Source organism: Delphinapterus leucas, chromosome 19 (assembly GCF_059928025.1).
Source record: "Delphinapterus leucas isolate spDelLeu-1000000601 "Yukka" chromosome 19, BTC_Dleu_Yukka2, whole genome shotgun sequence".
Taxonomy (NCBI): domain Eukaryota; kingdom Metazoa; phylum Chordata; class Mammalia; order Artiodactyla; family Monodontidae; genus Delphinapterus; species Delphinapterus leucas.
Window position 1 is genome coordinate 28,156,939 of NC_143147.1, and position 15,209 is coordinate 28,172,147.

The 15,209-nt window shown below is 37.5% G+C and overlaps 1 protein-coding gene across 12 annotated transcripts in view; it reads left to right on the plus strand.

Moving 5' to 3' along the window:
* The window catches only part of LOC149744915 (AP-2 complex subunit beta-like), a 55,093-nt gene that overhangs the window by 10,173 nt on the left and 29,711 nt on the right, over positions 1–15,209 (plus strand). For 5 of the 12 annotated variants that reach the window (XR_016388944.1, XR_016388945.1, XR_016388946.1 and 2 more), the window contains exons 2-5: positions 930–989; positions 5,133–5,242; positions 8,374–8,509; positions 10,440–10,685. Coding sequence is in view for 1 of the 12 variants with exons in the window: in XM_089900840.1 (XP_089756966.1) it covers positions 5,232–5,242; positions 8,374–8,509; positions 10,440–10,685 (393 nt within the window). In the remaining 11 variants the exon portion in view is untranslated. Of the gene's footprint in view, positions 1–929; positions 990–5,132; positions 8,510–10,416; positions 10,686–15,209 lie in introns of all 12 variants that reach the window. The other 7 variants (XM_089900837.1, XM_089900833.1, XM_089900838.1 and 4 more) reach the window with 3 other exon arrangements.

Consider the following 15,209-nt stretch of genomic DNA (forward strand, 5'->3'; position numbering starts at 1 on the left):
ATCAGAAAACATCGTTTCATTATTTGGGGAGAAATGTGATCAGTCCATGCTGTTTTCGTTTTACCAATGGAGCCTTATGTCAACTGGATTAATTCTGGAAATTGGAACAGAAAAGTTAAATTGAAGCTGGGATCCATGTTCTTTTAAGTTTTAACACCAGTTCTGATCCTCTTTAGCACTCAGTGTGACTGAACAAATATCTCAGTTTTTTGCATTGTTTTTAACTGTAAACTGATATTTTTTATTTTGGGGAATACTCGGGGGAATTGTAAGTTGTTGGAAATATGAAAACCATAATTTAAAAAAAAATCCATGCATAACACCTCTCTAGATGTTTGCCTCTAGGTGTTTGTCATGAAAGAGTATTGTCCTACTAATCTAGGCTTTTCTCTTTTTTCTGAAAGAAATTCCTTTTATTGACAGTTACATGTAATGGTGAAGAGGTTGATAAAATTTTTTTCTCTTTCAGTTTTACTCTGTTTCAGAATATATGTCTTAGAGTGACTCCATCTTAAGGCAGGGAAGTAAATCAGATTTGCTTTAACGGAAAGTAATGGGGAGATCTTTTGAAACAAACTTTTCCTTATTTTAAATATTGGAGTGACTAACTGAAGACGTATTTGTAAAAAGATGTAGCTTTAGGTCTTGGAGGCTCTGAGGAGATAATTGTGGATAAAATCATAAAACTATGATAGGTTCAGATTATCACTCTATTCCATTAGGCCTTTGCATTTTGTTCCAATTAGCTTTTGAGGCAAGGATTACATTCTTAATTATCCTTGCATCCCTTTGGATCACCAGTGATGGTGGTAAGGATGAAGATACTTTCTGAATGCAGAACTTCTTGTATATAAATGATCTTAAAATTAGTTGAATGCCATGCTGGACATAAATAACTTGGTAAAAGGAATTCTCTTCTCTTGCTGTAGGTGCACATGAAAGATCCACAACCATGACTGCCTCCAAATACTTCACAACCAATAAAAAAGGTAAGTATGAGAACCTGATCACAGCCTTTTTTGAAGATTCTTCAAAAGTTGTGGTGTAAGGTTGTTCCAAGTAGAATGCTCCTGACCTCTTCAGACATGTATGTCTTGGACCATCTCATTGGGGATATCCTACAGAAAAGTGTATTGAGTAAATTATTAAAGTATGGGTTTTTAAAGATACGGCTGTGGTGCACATCATTTTGACTTGAAGGTTTTAGTGAAAGGAAGAGATCCAAGATTGATCCATTGAAGATTGATAGATCTGAGGAGGGTGAAAGGAAGAAGCACATTTATTTTCTCTTTTTTAAAAAAATCGAGTGTAATTGGTTTACAATGTTGTGTTCATTTCTGGTGCACAGCAAAGTGATTCACGTGTGTGTGTGTGTATATATGTATGTGTGTGTGTGTGTGTGTGTGTGTGTGTATGTATGTATACATATATATATTCTTTTTCAGATTCTTTCCCATTATAGGTTATTACAAGATATTGAATATAGTTCCCTGTGCTATACAGTAGGACCTTGTCGTTTATTTAATATATACTAGTTTGTATCTGCTAATCCCAAGGTCCTGATTTATCCCTTCCTCCCCTCCTGTTTGGTAACCATAAGTTTATTTTCTGTGTCTGTGAGTGTTTCTGTTTTGTAAATAAGTCCATTTGTATCATTTTTTAGATTCCACGTATAAGTCATACCATATATTTGTCTTTCTTTGTCTGACTTCACTTAGTATGGTAATCTCTGGGTCCATCCATGTTCCTGAAAATGGCAGTATTTCATTCTTTTTTATGGCTGAATAATACTCCATAGTATATATAAACCATATCTTCTTTATCCATTCATCTGTGGATGGACACTTAGGTTGCTTGCATGTCCTGACTATTGTAAATAGTGCTGCCGTGAACGTTGGGGTGCATGTATCTTTTCGAATTAGAATTTTCTCTAGATATATACCCAAGAGTGGGTTTGTTGGATCATATGGTAACTCTAGTTTTTTAAGGAACCTCCATACTGTTTTCCATAGTGGTTGTGCCAAATTCTTTTATTTTTTACTTGGAAATAAACATTTTATTACAAGGAGAACTACTAAAGCAATACAGCAATAAAAAGTAAAAATGAAAGTTCCCTCCCTCCCTATTCCTGTTCCTGATGGGAACTCGGTATGTATCCTCAGTCTTTTCTATGCATGTATTAATACATATGATTTTTAAAACTTTTAACAAAAAATGATTATGCAAAACAATGCATGGAAATTTGATATTTTCTTATCCTTCCACACATGATGATTTCATACCATCATTTCTGAATTATGGCTGCCAAAAGGCATAATCTCAGTGTAATCATGAGGGAACACCCATGACAGCTGAGGGTGTTCTATAAAATGACTGGCCTGTACTTTTTAAAAATGTCATTATGAAAGACAAAGGCTGACCAGCTGTTTCAGATTAAAGGAGACTAAAGAGACATGACAGTAAGAGTAATGCATGATCCTGCATTGGATCCTGGCCCAAGGAGGATGGGGGTAAAATTACTCTAAAAGGCTTTATCAAGATCTTTGAATAAGGTTTATAGATTAGATAATGACAGTATATCACTGTTAAACTTCCTGATTTTCATCATTGTATTATAGCTATGTAACATAATTCCTTGTTCTTAGAAGTTATATACTGACATATTTAGAGCTAAAGAGACATGATGTCTACAGTTTACTTATTCAATGAATCAGAAAAAAATGTATAAATATATAAAAAGTATGATAAAGCAAATGTGGCATAATGTTAGCAGATGGGGAATTTTGCAACTTTTCTTTAAGATTAAAATGATTTCAAAAGGAAAAGAAAATGGGAGGGCACACATAGTGGCCTGGAGCACCAGAAAATTTTCTAGAAAGCACAAGCATATTTCTGTCGTTTGGAGTTATTTAAGGGTAAACTTCTATTATAATACAGAAAACACCATAGAGAGTTGCTTAATTACATTAGCTACTAGTCCATGGCTTTCAGCCTTGCCTGCACATTGGAATTGCCCAGTGAAGTAAAAGACAATAGGTGATGTCCAGTCCTACCCCTGCAGATATCCTGATTTCTTTGGTGTGGGATATGGCCTAGACGTGGGGGTTTTTTAAAAGCTCCCCAGAATTTTCTGATGTGTAGCCGAGATTGAGAACTCTTGCTAGCTGCTAGCAATGCTTGGTAGATTTGATTCAGGGGAAAAGGAGGGGGGAAGATAAGAATTTAATAAAGCTGTAGTATGTATGAGATACCTTGCCTCCGTGCTCCTCCTTGGCTCCACCCAACTTCTTGCTGTTTTTACTGCTTATAGCGTACAAAAGCATTTAGCCCCTTGTCATTCATTTTCAGCTTTTTTTCTTATTCTCTTATTCTGAAATGTATTTATTTCTTCTGTTAACATTTTGTGTGCTTTGATGACCAAGGTGTTTCTATAATAACACAAAAAGATATAATTTTAAAACTCACCTGATTTTTCAAACCTTCACTTATAATGGGTCCTGGTAACCTTTTTTTAATTCAGGGATTTTTATAAAGGTTTGAGACTTACAGATGAATCATGGCTGGGTAAATACCACATTTTAAAAAATGGATAGACTGTGTTCCTTTTACTTCCTGTAACACCCACCAGAACTGCCACTGGAGCATATTCTTTAAATGTATGCTGTTGGAGTTGGAATAATTTCAGTTATATCCTGTTTTGATTCTTCAGCTCCTGCTGCTATTCACAATTCAGATTTTCTGAAACCGTGCTGCTTGTCCTTTACTGTTTTCAGAAGTAAATGATGGGAACCCTAAGAGCTGGATCTGGCAGCAGAGGACTTGGAGAAGAGGAGAGTGACTCTTTAAAGGGCCCAGCTTTTCTGTCTGTGCTATTTTTGCAGCTGTCAAATAAAAGGGTGATTTTTGTAACAGTTTGTTTGCTTTGTTAGCGATGGATTTTGATGTAACAGGCTTTTTTAGTGCTCAGCTTCTGTGCTTCTTGCCAGTTCATCCTTCCCATTTAGAGGCTTCAGCAGATCACCTAGTTTGCTGCCCTCACTATTTCTGTACTGGTGAACGAGGTTAAAGTGAACATCAAGAACAGTCACAAAGGTGGAAGAAGATGAGGCAATTCTGTGGATTGAAAGTTGACGTGACAATAGTCAACTTCTTTTTCGTGGTCTTATAGTATATTTTCTTCTTTCTTTTAAAACCAGTTGAGGGTGGTTAACCTTTTTTCTTATTTCAGCTCCAGCTTTCTGAAGATAGGTGAGCCTGGGCCTTAAAATAGTGGTGACAGTCCTGGCATTTCACGGTGCAGGGCCTGAGCAGTCAGTCATTTAAGATTATACCTTTAGAAATGACTCTGGTTTGTACCATTCTTGAAGCTTCAGGATTATTATTTCTGTTCTTAGATTGATTGAACAGGATAGGGCCTTAAAGCCCATTATCATCTTTAAGTACTAATTAGATCAGTGATTCTCAACCCTGATTATACATTAGAATCACTTGAGGAAACTTTAAAAAATATGAACGTAGGTGTTCTACTCCTTGACATTCTGATTTATTTGGTCCAGAGTGGAGCCTGAGCATTGGCATTTCTAGATACTTCCTGGGTAATAGTGTGTAGCCAATGTTGAGAAACACTGGATTAAAGAGTCGGGAGAAACAGTTTTAAGGCCAGCTCTGTCACTCACTCACCTAGTGACCTTTGAGCCTCAGTTGTTTGTGGAGTTGAGAGTAGGTGAATGAGGAGTCTCTTCTGGTTTGAAAACATTGATTTGTGAACCTGTTTGCTGCCTGCATTTATTTTTTTCCCAGGACTTTGAAATTCTGATGGGAGATCATCACTCAGATGCCGTTCTCTCCCCATCGTAGTAAGATATCATGAGATATCTTTCCTTTTTCCCACTTCTGTGCTTCCTGAGATCTGGCTTACACCTTCCTCTCTGGCGATAACCCCAAAATAGCATCCTTATCAATGGGTTGGTTAATATTCTAGGGATTTGAACTGTACCTATCCTATAATTTTTAAATAATCTTCTTTCAGTTGCAGCCCTGCCACTGGTCATCTGTTGTGTTACTTGCTATATAGTACAGTGTTCTGCTCTAGTTCTCTGATCCTGGGACCTCACCCGTTTGTTGTCTTTTAGGAGAACTCTTTGAATTAAAGGCTGAACTCAACAATGAAAAGAAAGAAAAGAGGAAGGAGGCTGTGAAGAAAGTGATTGCTGCTATGACTATGGGGAAAGATGTTAGTTAGGTAAGGGTAATCTCTTATGCTTTGCTCATTTTAGACTCTTACTCTATGGCTTTTACTGCTTTTTTTTTTTTTAAGCAGAGGTCTTCTTAGAAACCCACATGATTTAAATTTATTTATTTATTTATGGCTGTGTTGGGTCTTCGTTTCTATGCGAGGGCTTTCTCTAGTTGTGGCAAGCGGGGGCCACTCTTCACCGCGGTGCGCGGGCCTCTCACTCTCGCGCCCTCTTGTTGCAGAGCACAGGCTCCAGACGCACAGGCTCAGTAGTTGTGGCTCACGGGCCTAGTTGCTCCGCGACATGTGGGATCTTCCCAGACCAGGGCTCGAACCCGTGTCCCCTGCCTTGGCAGGCAGATTCTCAACCACTGCGCCACCAGGGAAGCCCTACTGCTTTTTATTTAAAGCTATTACAGTCAGAACGTATAAGAATGAGTTTGTCCCACTGGAAACATCGGGAAGTGTAGTTGCTTTTATATTAACTCTATGACTAAGTTTTTTTTGTGTTTTTTTTTTTTGAGTGAAACGAGTTTGATTTCACTTGCATACAGATCTAGCATAAAACCTCCTGAGAGCTGACACAGTTACAAATCTGTTGCTGAGGTAGTTTTAGAAGATGATAAAAATATACTGAGAAGCAGAAGCCCATGTATACTTTAATTGGCTCAAGCCAGTGCCCTCAACTTTACAACTCTGCCTTTAACTGCCGAATTCAAGATGAAAATCAGTGGTAACAAAATCCAAAGGATCTTTTTTGTTTTTCCTCCCTTTTTTCCTGTAATTTAGGAAGGCCATTTGGAAATAAATAAGGATTGTCTGCAGGCCCCTGAGGATTCCCGAGATCCTTTCCATGAAATCCATGAAGTCAAAGCTATTCTTGTAATAATACTTAGGTGTTATTTACCCTTTTCACTGTGTTGACATTTGCATGGCTGGTGCCTTAGTGTGAATTAAGGCAGTGGTGCCAAACTGTAAAAGTAGTCATTGTATTCTTCACCATCATGTGCTTGCAGGAAAAAAGGGCAGTTTCACTTAGGACTGTCCTGCATGAAGCACTAAAAATTTATTTCAGTAAACCTTGAACCTTGAGTTCAGGTCTTTTTAATATTCTGTGTGATGAAATAGGAATTAGGCATAAAGTACTTCTACTGCATAGCAAAGTGTGACGGTTGACTTGAAAAAAAGCCCTTGCACAATTGTTTGACTTGGGAACACCATTTCTTTGTGAAAGAAAGATTGACAGACAGAACTATAGTTAATCAGACTTCAGTATTTGGGAGACATTTTATAAAAAATGAACAAAGTGAACCTGTCGCTTCAAGGGAAAAAATTTGACAGTAGATAAATTTCGACTTTAAAGTAAAAATTAGAGTGTTGGAAAACTTGTATCTCCCATCGTGAGCTTGATAGCTTCCCAATACTTAGAGATTTTTCTGATGAGATTGGTGGTGAAATTAATGACTGTGATTATTTGCTGCTGTATAATGAAATATGCCACCACAGAGAAGATCTGCATAACTCATTGAACCAATATTTTCCAAATGACCAGTGCATACATCACAAATTATGCATGGGTAAAATATCCATTCAAAATAAGTGATAAATGAATGGATTTTAATGCAACCAAGTACAGAAAGTTTATTGATATGGTTTCAGATTCCATATTGTACCTAACTTTTAAGAAACTACCATTTGTGGACTAAAAACAAAAAGAAAAACAACCATTTGTCTAGCTTTAATGTATCAAAGAAGAACATCCAGTTATATGAAAAAGCTATTAAAATACTCCTCCATTTTCCAACTTATATACGTGTATGCAAATGGATTTTCTTCTTACACTTCAGCTAAACAACATTCTACAACAGGTTGAATGCAGGAACATGTGTGAGAATCCAGCTGTTTTTGTTTAAAGTAGACATTAAAGAGATTGGCAAAAATTAAAACAATGTCATCTTAATTTAAGAAAATAAGTAAAATAGGTAGATTTTTACTTTAAAATATTTATGGTAATATGAAATGCATTGATTTTCCTTTTATTAGTTGGGTCAAATGCTGCTGATAAGAAATGGATGAGTGCAAGAATGCCAAGTAAATTCCAGCATCTAGTGGTGGATGTAAGGTGTAGGAACTCAAACATCTGAGAAGGTCCTGAGGCTAATGATGACCTTCCTAATGTCATTAAGAAAAGGGAAGTTTAAATTTAAGTGCACTCTGTGTCAGGCACAGGGACAGATGCTTTTACTTACAATGTTTTTTATAGTCCTCATATCTTCTGAACTAGAGGTTATTCTGAATTAGAAGTTATTCCATGTTAGAGATCAAGCAGTGTATACTTGGAGAGGCTAAAGAATAATCCCAAAGTCATACAGCTAGTGGTAATGTAGCCAGGATTCTAACCTAGGGTCTGAATCCCAATACCTGTTACTGGTCACTTCCTTCATGGGTGTATATATACAATAGAATCTAAATGTGTACATGGCACACACGTTTAGAACTGTTTCATTTTCTGAAAATGGTTAAAATTTTGAACAAAGGTCCTAATTATCTGAGAACTGTTTTAATAAGGAAACTAATCAAATAAGTTCCCACTGGTCAGGGATGGAAGAATATGTGCATTAAAAAGCATAACAACTGTAGTGCTTTGAACTGCAAAGAATTGATATGAAAAATTATGGTTAACTTTTTTGTGTGACATAGTGATTTTTTAAAAAAGTTTGTAAAGATATACACTAAAATATTATATATGAAGTGTATGTGCAGGATTTGTTTAGAAATTGTTTAGAGCAACTAGATGGGGTAGGGACTGGGGGAAGGCGAGTGGGTTGAGGTTGTGTATGAAACAAGATCGGGTATGTATCAATATTTGTTTGCAGCTGGGTGATGAATACATGGGTTCATTAAACTGTCTCTAATCTGAAAATTTTCATAGTAAAAGTTTTTTAAAAATCTTTTTTTAGACATCTTCTTGGGACCATTATCATAAATTCTTTAGTAATTAATTTCTGTGGTAAGTATTATCACTAGTGGACATTTGTCCTCACATCAAATCACTTTTTAAATTAAGGCTGTTTCTTTGTGTTCTGTCCAACAGCCTGGCACCAACATCTGTTCGCTTTCCCTTCCTCTTTTCTCAGCTGTCTCTTTCTAGATGTAGTGAATTGTATGCAGACTGACAACCGGGAACTAAAGAAGCTCATGTATCTCTACTTGATGAACTATGCCAAGAGTCAGCCAGACATGGCCATCATGGCTGTCAACAGCTTTGTGAAGGTAACTTTTTCCCAGGTTCTCAAGAACAGTCTCTTCTATCTCAGAAAACCTTTTCAGAAGTGTCTCTTGATATGGTTAGTGTCTGCATTGCAAATAAGCAACCTCTGTTCCAAAAGAGGGCCTCTAGAGAAGTATTGGCCATTGAGTAGGAATATTTATGATTTAAGCATTCTGTATGCCAGAGTTTGTCATCCAGTTCAGACCATATGGTGAGCCTTCTGTCAGCTGGGCTTGGTGCATCCTTGCCAGGTGGGAGAAGAAAGCCAGGTGAAACCTAACTGTTTTATCTTCCAAGGCTGACAAAGGTTGGGCATATCATTGTAGTGTCAGTAACCTGGGGTTTTACCTATTTTATCTTTGTAGAAATTATGCTTATGGTTCAGACGTGGTGGAAACTACAGGAGCTACCTTTTAATTTTGTTTTATTGAATAGGTCTTAGAATAGTTGATTAACTTTTTTGTTATTGTTGAAATTTTCAAACATATTCAGGTTGAGCGAATAGTATAATTCCTAAATATCTACCTTGTAGTTTCAGTAGTTACCAACCTATGGCCAGTTTTGTTTAACTTAAACTCTCCATACGTGCTTTCCTGACCCCCACCTCCTCTCCTACTGGATGATTTTAAAGCAAATCCCAAACATCCTAAGAATGAAAAAATCATTTAATCAGCTGATCATTAAAGAAAGTCCTTAATATTATTGGATATCCAGTCAGAATTCTCCTATCATTAGATTTGATGAACACAGTAATAAGGTTGTTCTTATTAGGGTTTTTGTTTTGTTTTGTTTACTTCGTTTTCCTCTGCCTGGAATTTAGTCTACATTAAAAGCAAAAATCAGACAGCATTTCTAAAATTAGCTTCTGTTAAATTGTTTTGGAAAATAAACATGCTTTCTTCCTTCTCATGGAATTTTTGTTCTTTTTCTGTGTTTAGCTACAATGTACAGGATCATTATAACATTTCATTCTTTCTGTCTGATGACTCATAGATGGATGATATCATTGGAAAGAATTTAGTTTACAGTTTTTGGAAGTTAGCATGTGCATAGGTTTATAATGTTTAAATAAATTTTTTAATATAGAGCAATGTAAGGGGTGTTCCTTCTTGGTAAGTGTTCTATTTGTACTGTGTTTGGAGGCACTTGCTAGGAAAGGAGAATGTATGTTAATCAGGATTTCAGAGGGCCCTCTCTGCTGCTTCGCGCAAGGAACTTATGTTGGGCCCAAACCAGCTTCTAGATTCTCCTTTGCTTTCTTGGCTGTAGGCCCCAGATATCCAGCCCTCTTTTCTCCCTGCTTAATATTGGTGGAGTGGGACATATCTTTCCAATTCCTGATTTTGTTGTTGTTGTTGTTGTTGTTGTTGTTTTTGCGGTACGCGGACCTCTCATCGCTGTGGCCTCTCCCGTTGCGGAGCACAGGCTCCGGACGTGCAGGCTCAGCGGCCATGGCTCACGGGCCCAGCCGCTCCGCGGCATGTGAGATCTTCCCGGACTGGGGCACGAACCTGTGTCCCCTGCATCGGCAGGCAGACTCTCAATCACTGCGCCACCAGGGAAGCCCCAATTTCTGATTTTATCCTGTACCAGAATACAAGCCCAAAGCCCTTTTCTGCTTTTAATGCAGGTCCAACAATGGCCATGGGGATGGTAACACCAGCTGTCTAAGCTTCTGCCCAGCTCTGGAATGAATCCTATAGGGCATTTCTTCATTGTGTATGTAAAGCAGTTAAATGAATTCCTAGCCTAAACTCTTAAATAGGCAACTGTTGTACTTAGGAAAGGAATCGTATGGGAGATGTGGGTTCTGATGTGGAATGAAACTGGAAGCCTACATTAATTAAATATTCTTTTGTTGCTTATATAAACCAGACTGTTTAGTTTTCTGGTTTATGTACACCTGTAGGTGTCAATGATTGTTTTTTCTAGGACTGTGAAGATCCCAATCCTCTGATTCGGGCCTTGGCAGTCAGAACCATGGGGTCCATCCAGGTGGACAAGATTACAGAATATCTCTGTGAGCCCCTCCGCAAGTGCTTAAAGGATGAAGATCCCTATGTTCGGAAGAGAACAGCAGTCTGTGTGGCAAAACTCCATGACATCAATGCCCAAATGGTGGAAGATCAGGGATTTCTGGACTCTCTGCGGGATCTCATAGCAGATTCAAATCCAATGGTAATAATATGTTTTTGCGTTTATAAGAGAGCAGTACTTAAAATGGGTCCCTTTAAAAAGCATGTTTAAAATAAATTTTATCTTTGGGACATTGAGCCATAGGTTAGCTATGTGAAGCATGACTTCTGTGTGTCCCACAGATTGTCTGTCTCACACCCTATGTGTTTCTGAGCTGAAAACCAAGTACTAAAATACAAGGGTGGTTTTTTTTTTTAATTGAAGTATAGTTGATTTACAATATTGTGTTAGTTTCACACGTATAGCAAAGTGATTCTGTTTTTTATATATATGTATTTTCAGACTATTTTCCATTATAGATTATTACAAGATATTGAATATTGTCCCCGTGTTATACAGTAAATCCTGTTGCTTTTCTGTTTTATTTTTTAATTTTTCTAGGTTAATTTTTTTTTTTTTTTGGTGCGGTACGCGGGCCTCTCACTGTTGTGGCCTCTCCTGTTGCGGAGCACAGGCTCCAGACGCGCAGGCTCAGCGGCCATGGCTCACGGTCCCAGCCGCTCCGCGGCATGTGGGATCTTCCCGGACCGGGGCACGAACCCGTGTCCCCTGCATCGGCAGGCGGACTGTCAACCACTGTGCCACCAGGGAAGCCCAATATTTTTATTTTTTATTAAAAATTTTTTTAAAGTCTTTTTCCTTATAGGCTATTATAAAATATTGAGTATAGTTCTCTGTGCTATACAGTAGGTCCTTGTTGGTTATCTCTCTTATATATAGTAGTGTGTATATGTTAACTTTAGTTAAAACTGACTTTCCGTGAAATACTATTTGAAAGAGAAAAGATAGTTTGAAGTAAAAAAATTCTCACTGTTAAGTCCTAGGTTAACCTCCCTGAGTCTGTTTCCTCTTCTGTAGAGTGAGAGGTACCAACTTAGAGAGTCATTAGGAGTATTAATTGAGCTCTTGCATAAAAAGCATCTGTGAAAGTGCCTGGCTTATGAGAGTTCATGAAATGATGGCTGCTGCTGCCGTGATTATGAAGTAGACATTAGGCAAAGGTTAACAGTATTGCTACAATATTAATTTAAAGGGTTCTGACCCCTTTGATAGCTATACAGGTTCATATGGTAAAATCTTTCTGAGGGAATGAAAGCTAAACTTATTTCCAGACACAGATTTATTAGTCCATTATTTTGAAAGTAAATGTATTCAGAATGAGGAAGCACTTTGGCACGAGAGGAAAATAGCTATGATTTCTTCACAAATAATCAGAGTTTTGAAAATTCTGTCTCACTAAATTGATATTTGCAAGAAAGATACACTTTTGGGTGATAGTGATAATTCTCTAGCTTTTGCCCATGCATTAGGATTTTCCCTCCTTACTGCAGTTTTCCTTTTCTCTCTTAGAGGCATTTTGAGGTATTCCAACTTCAGTTAATGTTTACACCAGAATCTGCCACTCCAGAGACTCTCTTGACAGCCCCACCACATGTACTTTGCTTTTTGTTTGTGAGCTCAGGTCTCCTAAATCCTTTGGCTCAGCGCCTTAGCCCCTTTGATCTTGTCTTCTAAGCCTTCTGAGTTCTACCATCTCTCTGAGAACTGCCCCTGGGAATGCCCTTCTTCCATTGCTCTGTCCTGTCTGCCAAAGCACAGACTACTGAATTAGTTAAAAAAAAAAAAACAAAAAAAACCCAGAAACATATTTTTGTTTGTTGAGGGTTATTCTGCACAAGCAGCATGCTCTCAGAACTTGGCCCGGTATGGCCTTTAGCAACGGTTCTAGTTAAACTGCCAGCTTCTTTTAATATGAACTTATTTTGGAAAGCTGTTTTATGAAAAGTAACATTTTTTTTCTCAGAAAAAGTATGTATTTTATCCATGTGCTAGCCAGCATGTAGAAGCCACAGTGGTTCTCAACTGGGGGCGATTTTGCTTCCTGGGAGACAGTTGGCATTGTCAGGAAACACTTTTGGTTGTCACAACTGATGGGAAGGTTGCTACTGGCATCTAGTAGGTAGAGTTCAAGGATGCTTTAAACATCCTGCAGTGCACAGGGAGCCCCCTACAACAACATGAAGGACTAATTTGTTTTAAAAACTTAAATAATGCCTGACATATAGTAAATGCTTAATAAATGACAGCTGTTCTTGAGAAACAAATCTAAAGTGATGTACTTTCTGATTATTGTAATTTCTATTTAGGCTTTAGAAGGTTTGTGGTGGTTTGCTGTCAGTCTGAGATGATAAATGCTGGAAAACTGAAGTCTCTCTAGATCACTTTGTAAATTTGAGAAGGATTTTTGTCAGAATATGTTTGTTGTCTTCGTGGGCAACGTTAAATCATCTCTTAATGACCTCATTTAATTTAGTACTTTAATTATATGAATTCTGTTATCCCTAAATATATATCAGTAAATAGAAGAAGAGTTATAAAATTAAAATATTATACAGAAGCGAAATTAGAAATGCGTGATGCTCTTCATGCCCAGCGTCCATAAAGGAGTACCAGAGCTGGTGGAATTTTAGGCATGTGTGAGAGTGTCAGTATGTGGTAGGCACTGGGTAAGAATGATGTAGGAGGTAACATGTTCACTCAGTCTGTGTCTGGATGCCCCAAGTAAGTAATGTTGTATTTGGTACTAAAAGATGAGTTGCTGGTAATTTCTGCAGGATCAGAGTGTTGAGTAAGTGGAATCATTGGAGGCTGCTCTGTTACAAGGGCAAGTGCCCATCTCAGTGCTTTTCAGTTTTTAAATTCTTGCAGAGGAAGGAAACAATTTTTGTTTTCCTTTATGATAGACTTTGTGGAGATCTTTTTATGTGTATTCTCACCTTAGGAATTTTAATCATCAGTTTTCATTTTATCAGTTATTACTAACTTAGGTGTTTTTTTTTTAATCTCATTTTGGGGGCGGGTTTTTAGATTTAGAGAAAAGTTGCAAAGACCGTACAGAAAGTTCTCATATACCTATCTTCACACAGTTTTACTTAATGTTAACATCTTACATAACCATGGTACCTTTGTCAAAACTAAGAAATTGGCGTTGGTACATCACTATAAACTGAAGTACAGACTTTATTTCACCTGTTTCAACACAAATATCCTTTTGCTATTCCAGGATTCAATCCAGCATACCAAATTGCATTTAATCACTTCCTTTTATAAAGAGTTGACTCACTCTTTATGTATCTCAAAAACAGAAAAGTGCTTTGTAACTGTGACCTTTTTTTTTTTTTCTTCGCTCCAGCACTAACACATGAGGGTTAAAACTCAGGCTCTGAAACCAACCAGACTTGGATTTGTATCCTGGTCTGCCATTCTTAGCTTGGTGGTCTCCCTAAACGTCTCAGTATCCTCGTCTACAAAATGGAGATTATAAACAGTGCCTCTATCATTGGATCGTTGTGAAAAATAAAAGAGGGCTTGCAAAGCACTTAATAGTGAACCTGGTATAGAGTAAGCCCGTAATAATAACAAACGTTTCTTTATTGTATACTGATCGTGATGCTGGTTATTAATGATTTTAGAAGGGTTAATATTTCAATGGCAAATTTATTTTTTAAAGGTATTTAATTCTTTTTTTAACTAAAGCTGTTTTTATTATTTTTTATAATTTTATTTTATTTATTTTTCACTGTGTTGTGTCTTCGTTGCTGTGTGCGGGCTTTCTCTAGTTGCGGTGAGCAGGGGCTACTCTTCTTTGTGGTGTGCGGGTTTCTCATTGCATTGGCTTCTCTTGTTGCAGAGCACGGGCTCTTGTCTCACGCGTTTCAGTAGTTATGGCACGCAGGCTCTAGAGCGTAGGCTCAGTAGTTGTGTCACACGGGCTTAGTTGCTCCGCGGCATGTGGGACTTTCCCGGACCAGGGGTCAAACCCGTGTCCCCTGCATTGGCAGGCGGATTCTTAACCACTGTGTCACCAGGGAAGTCCCAGAGATATTTAATTCTTTTGTATACATTATTTAAAGCCAGACATTATTTTTTAGGGTGATTCTGAGGGCAGCTTATCTACAAATGAAGTAAATCTATTTACAATATTACTTAACACATCATTGCAGGATTACTTTTAAAAGATAATTGTTCAAGGATATGCCTAAAGCGGTTTTCGTAGGAACTTCCTGAAAACTGGATCTGTTGTACATAGTAATTCAGTAGTGTACCGAAAGATCACGGCTTATTCATTTCTTAGTGTCCCTTTTAAAATGATCTCAAGGCTCTAATTTGGCAGGGGATTACTTACTCTCAAAAGGGAGATAATGGTGTAATAATAAATTTTTTGTTTTGTTCATTTTGCAGCATGCTTTTGTGTGATTTTAGGGCTGGTGGGCCAAGTAACTCTTGGCTTCTTAGGAGTGCCTTTTGTCCATTTGTAGATATTTATTTGTAGTGTTTTAGCTTTGTGAATATTCGCATTTCATCAAAACACATCTTAAGCTACTTATGTAAGCCCCTTAACTAAGTAATTGAGTCTAATTTTTAAATCTTACTTATTACCAGATATTCAGACTTCCTTGCTGTAATGGGATGTGTTGACTCCACTAGGTAGATGTGTTCACTTAG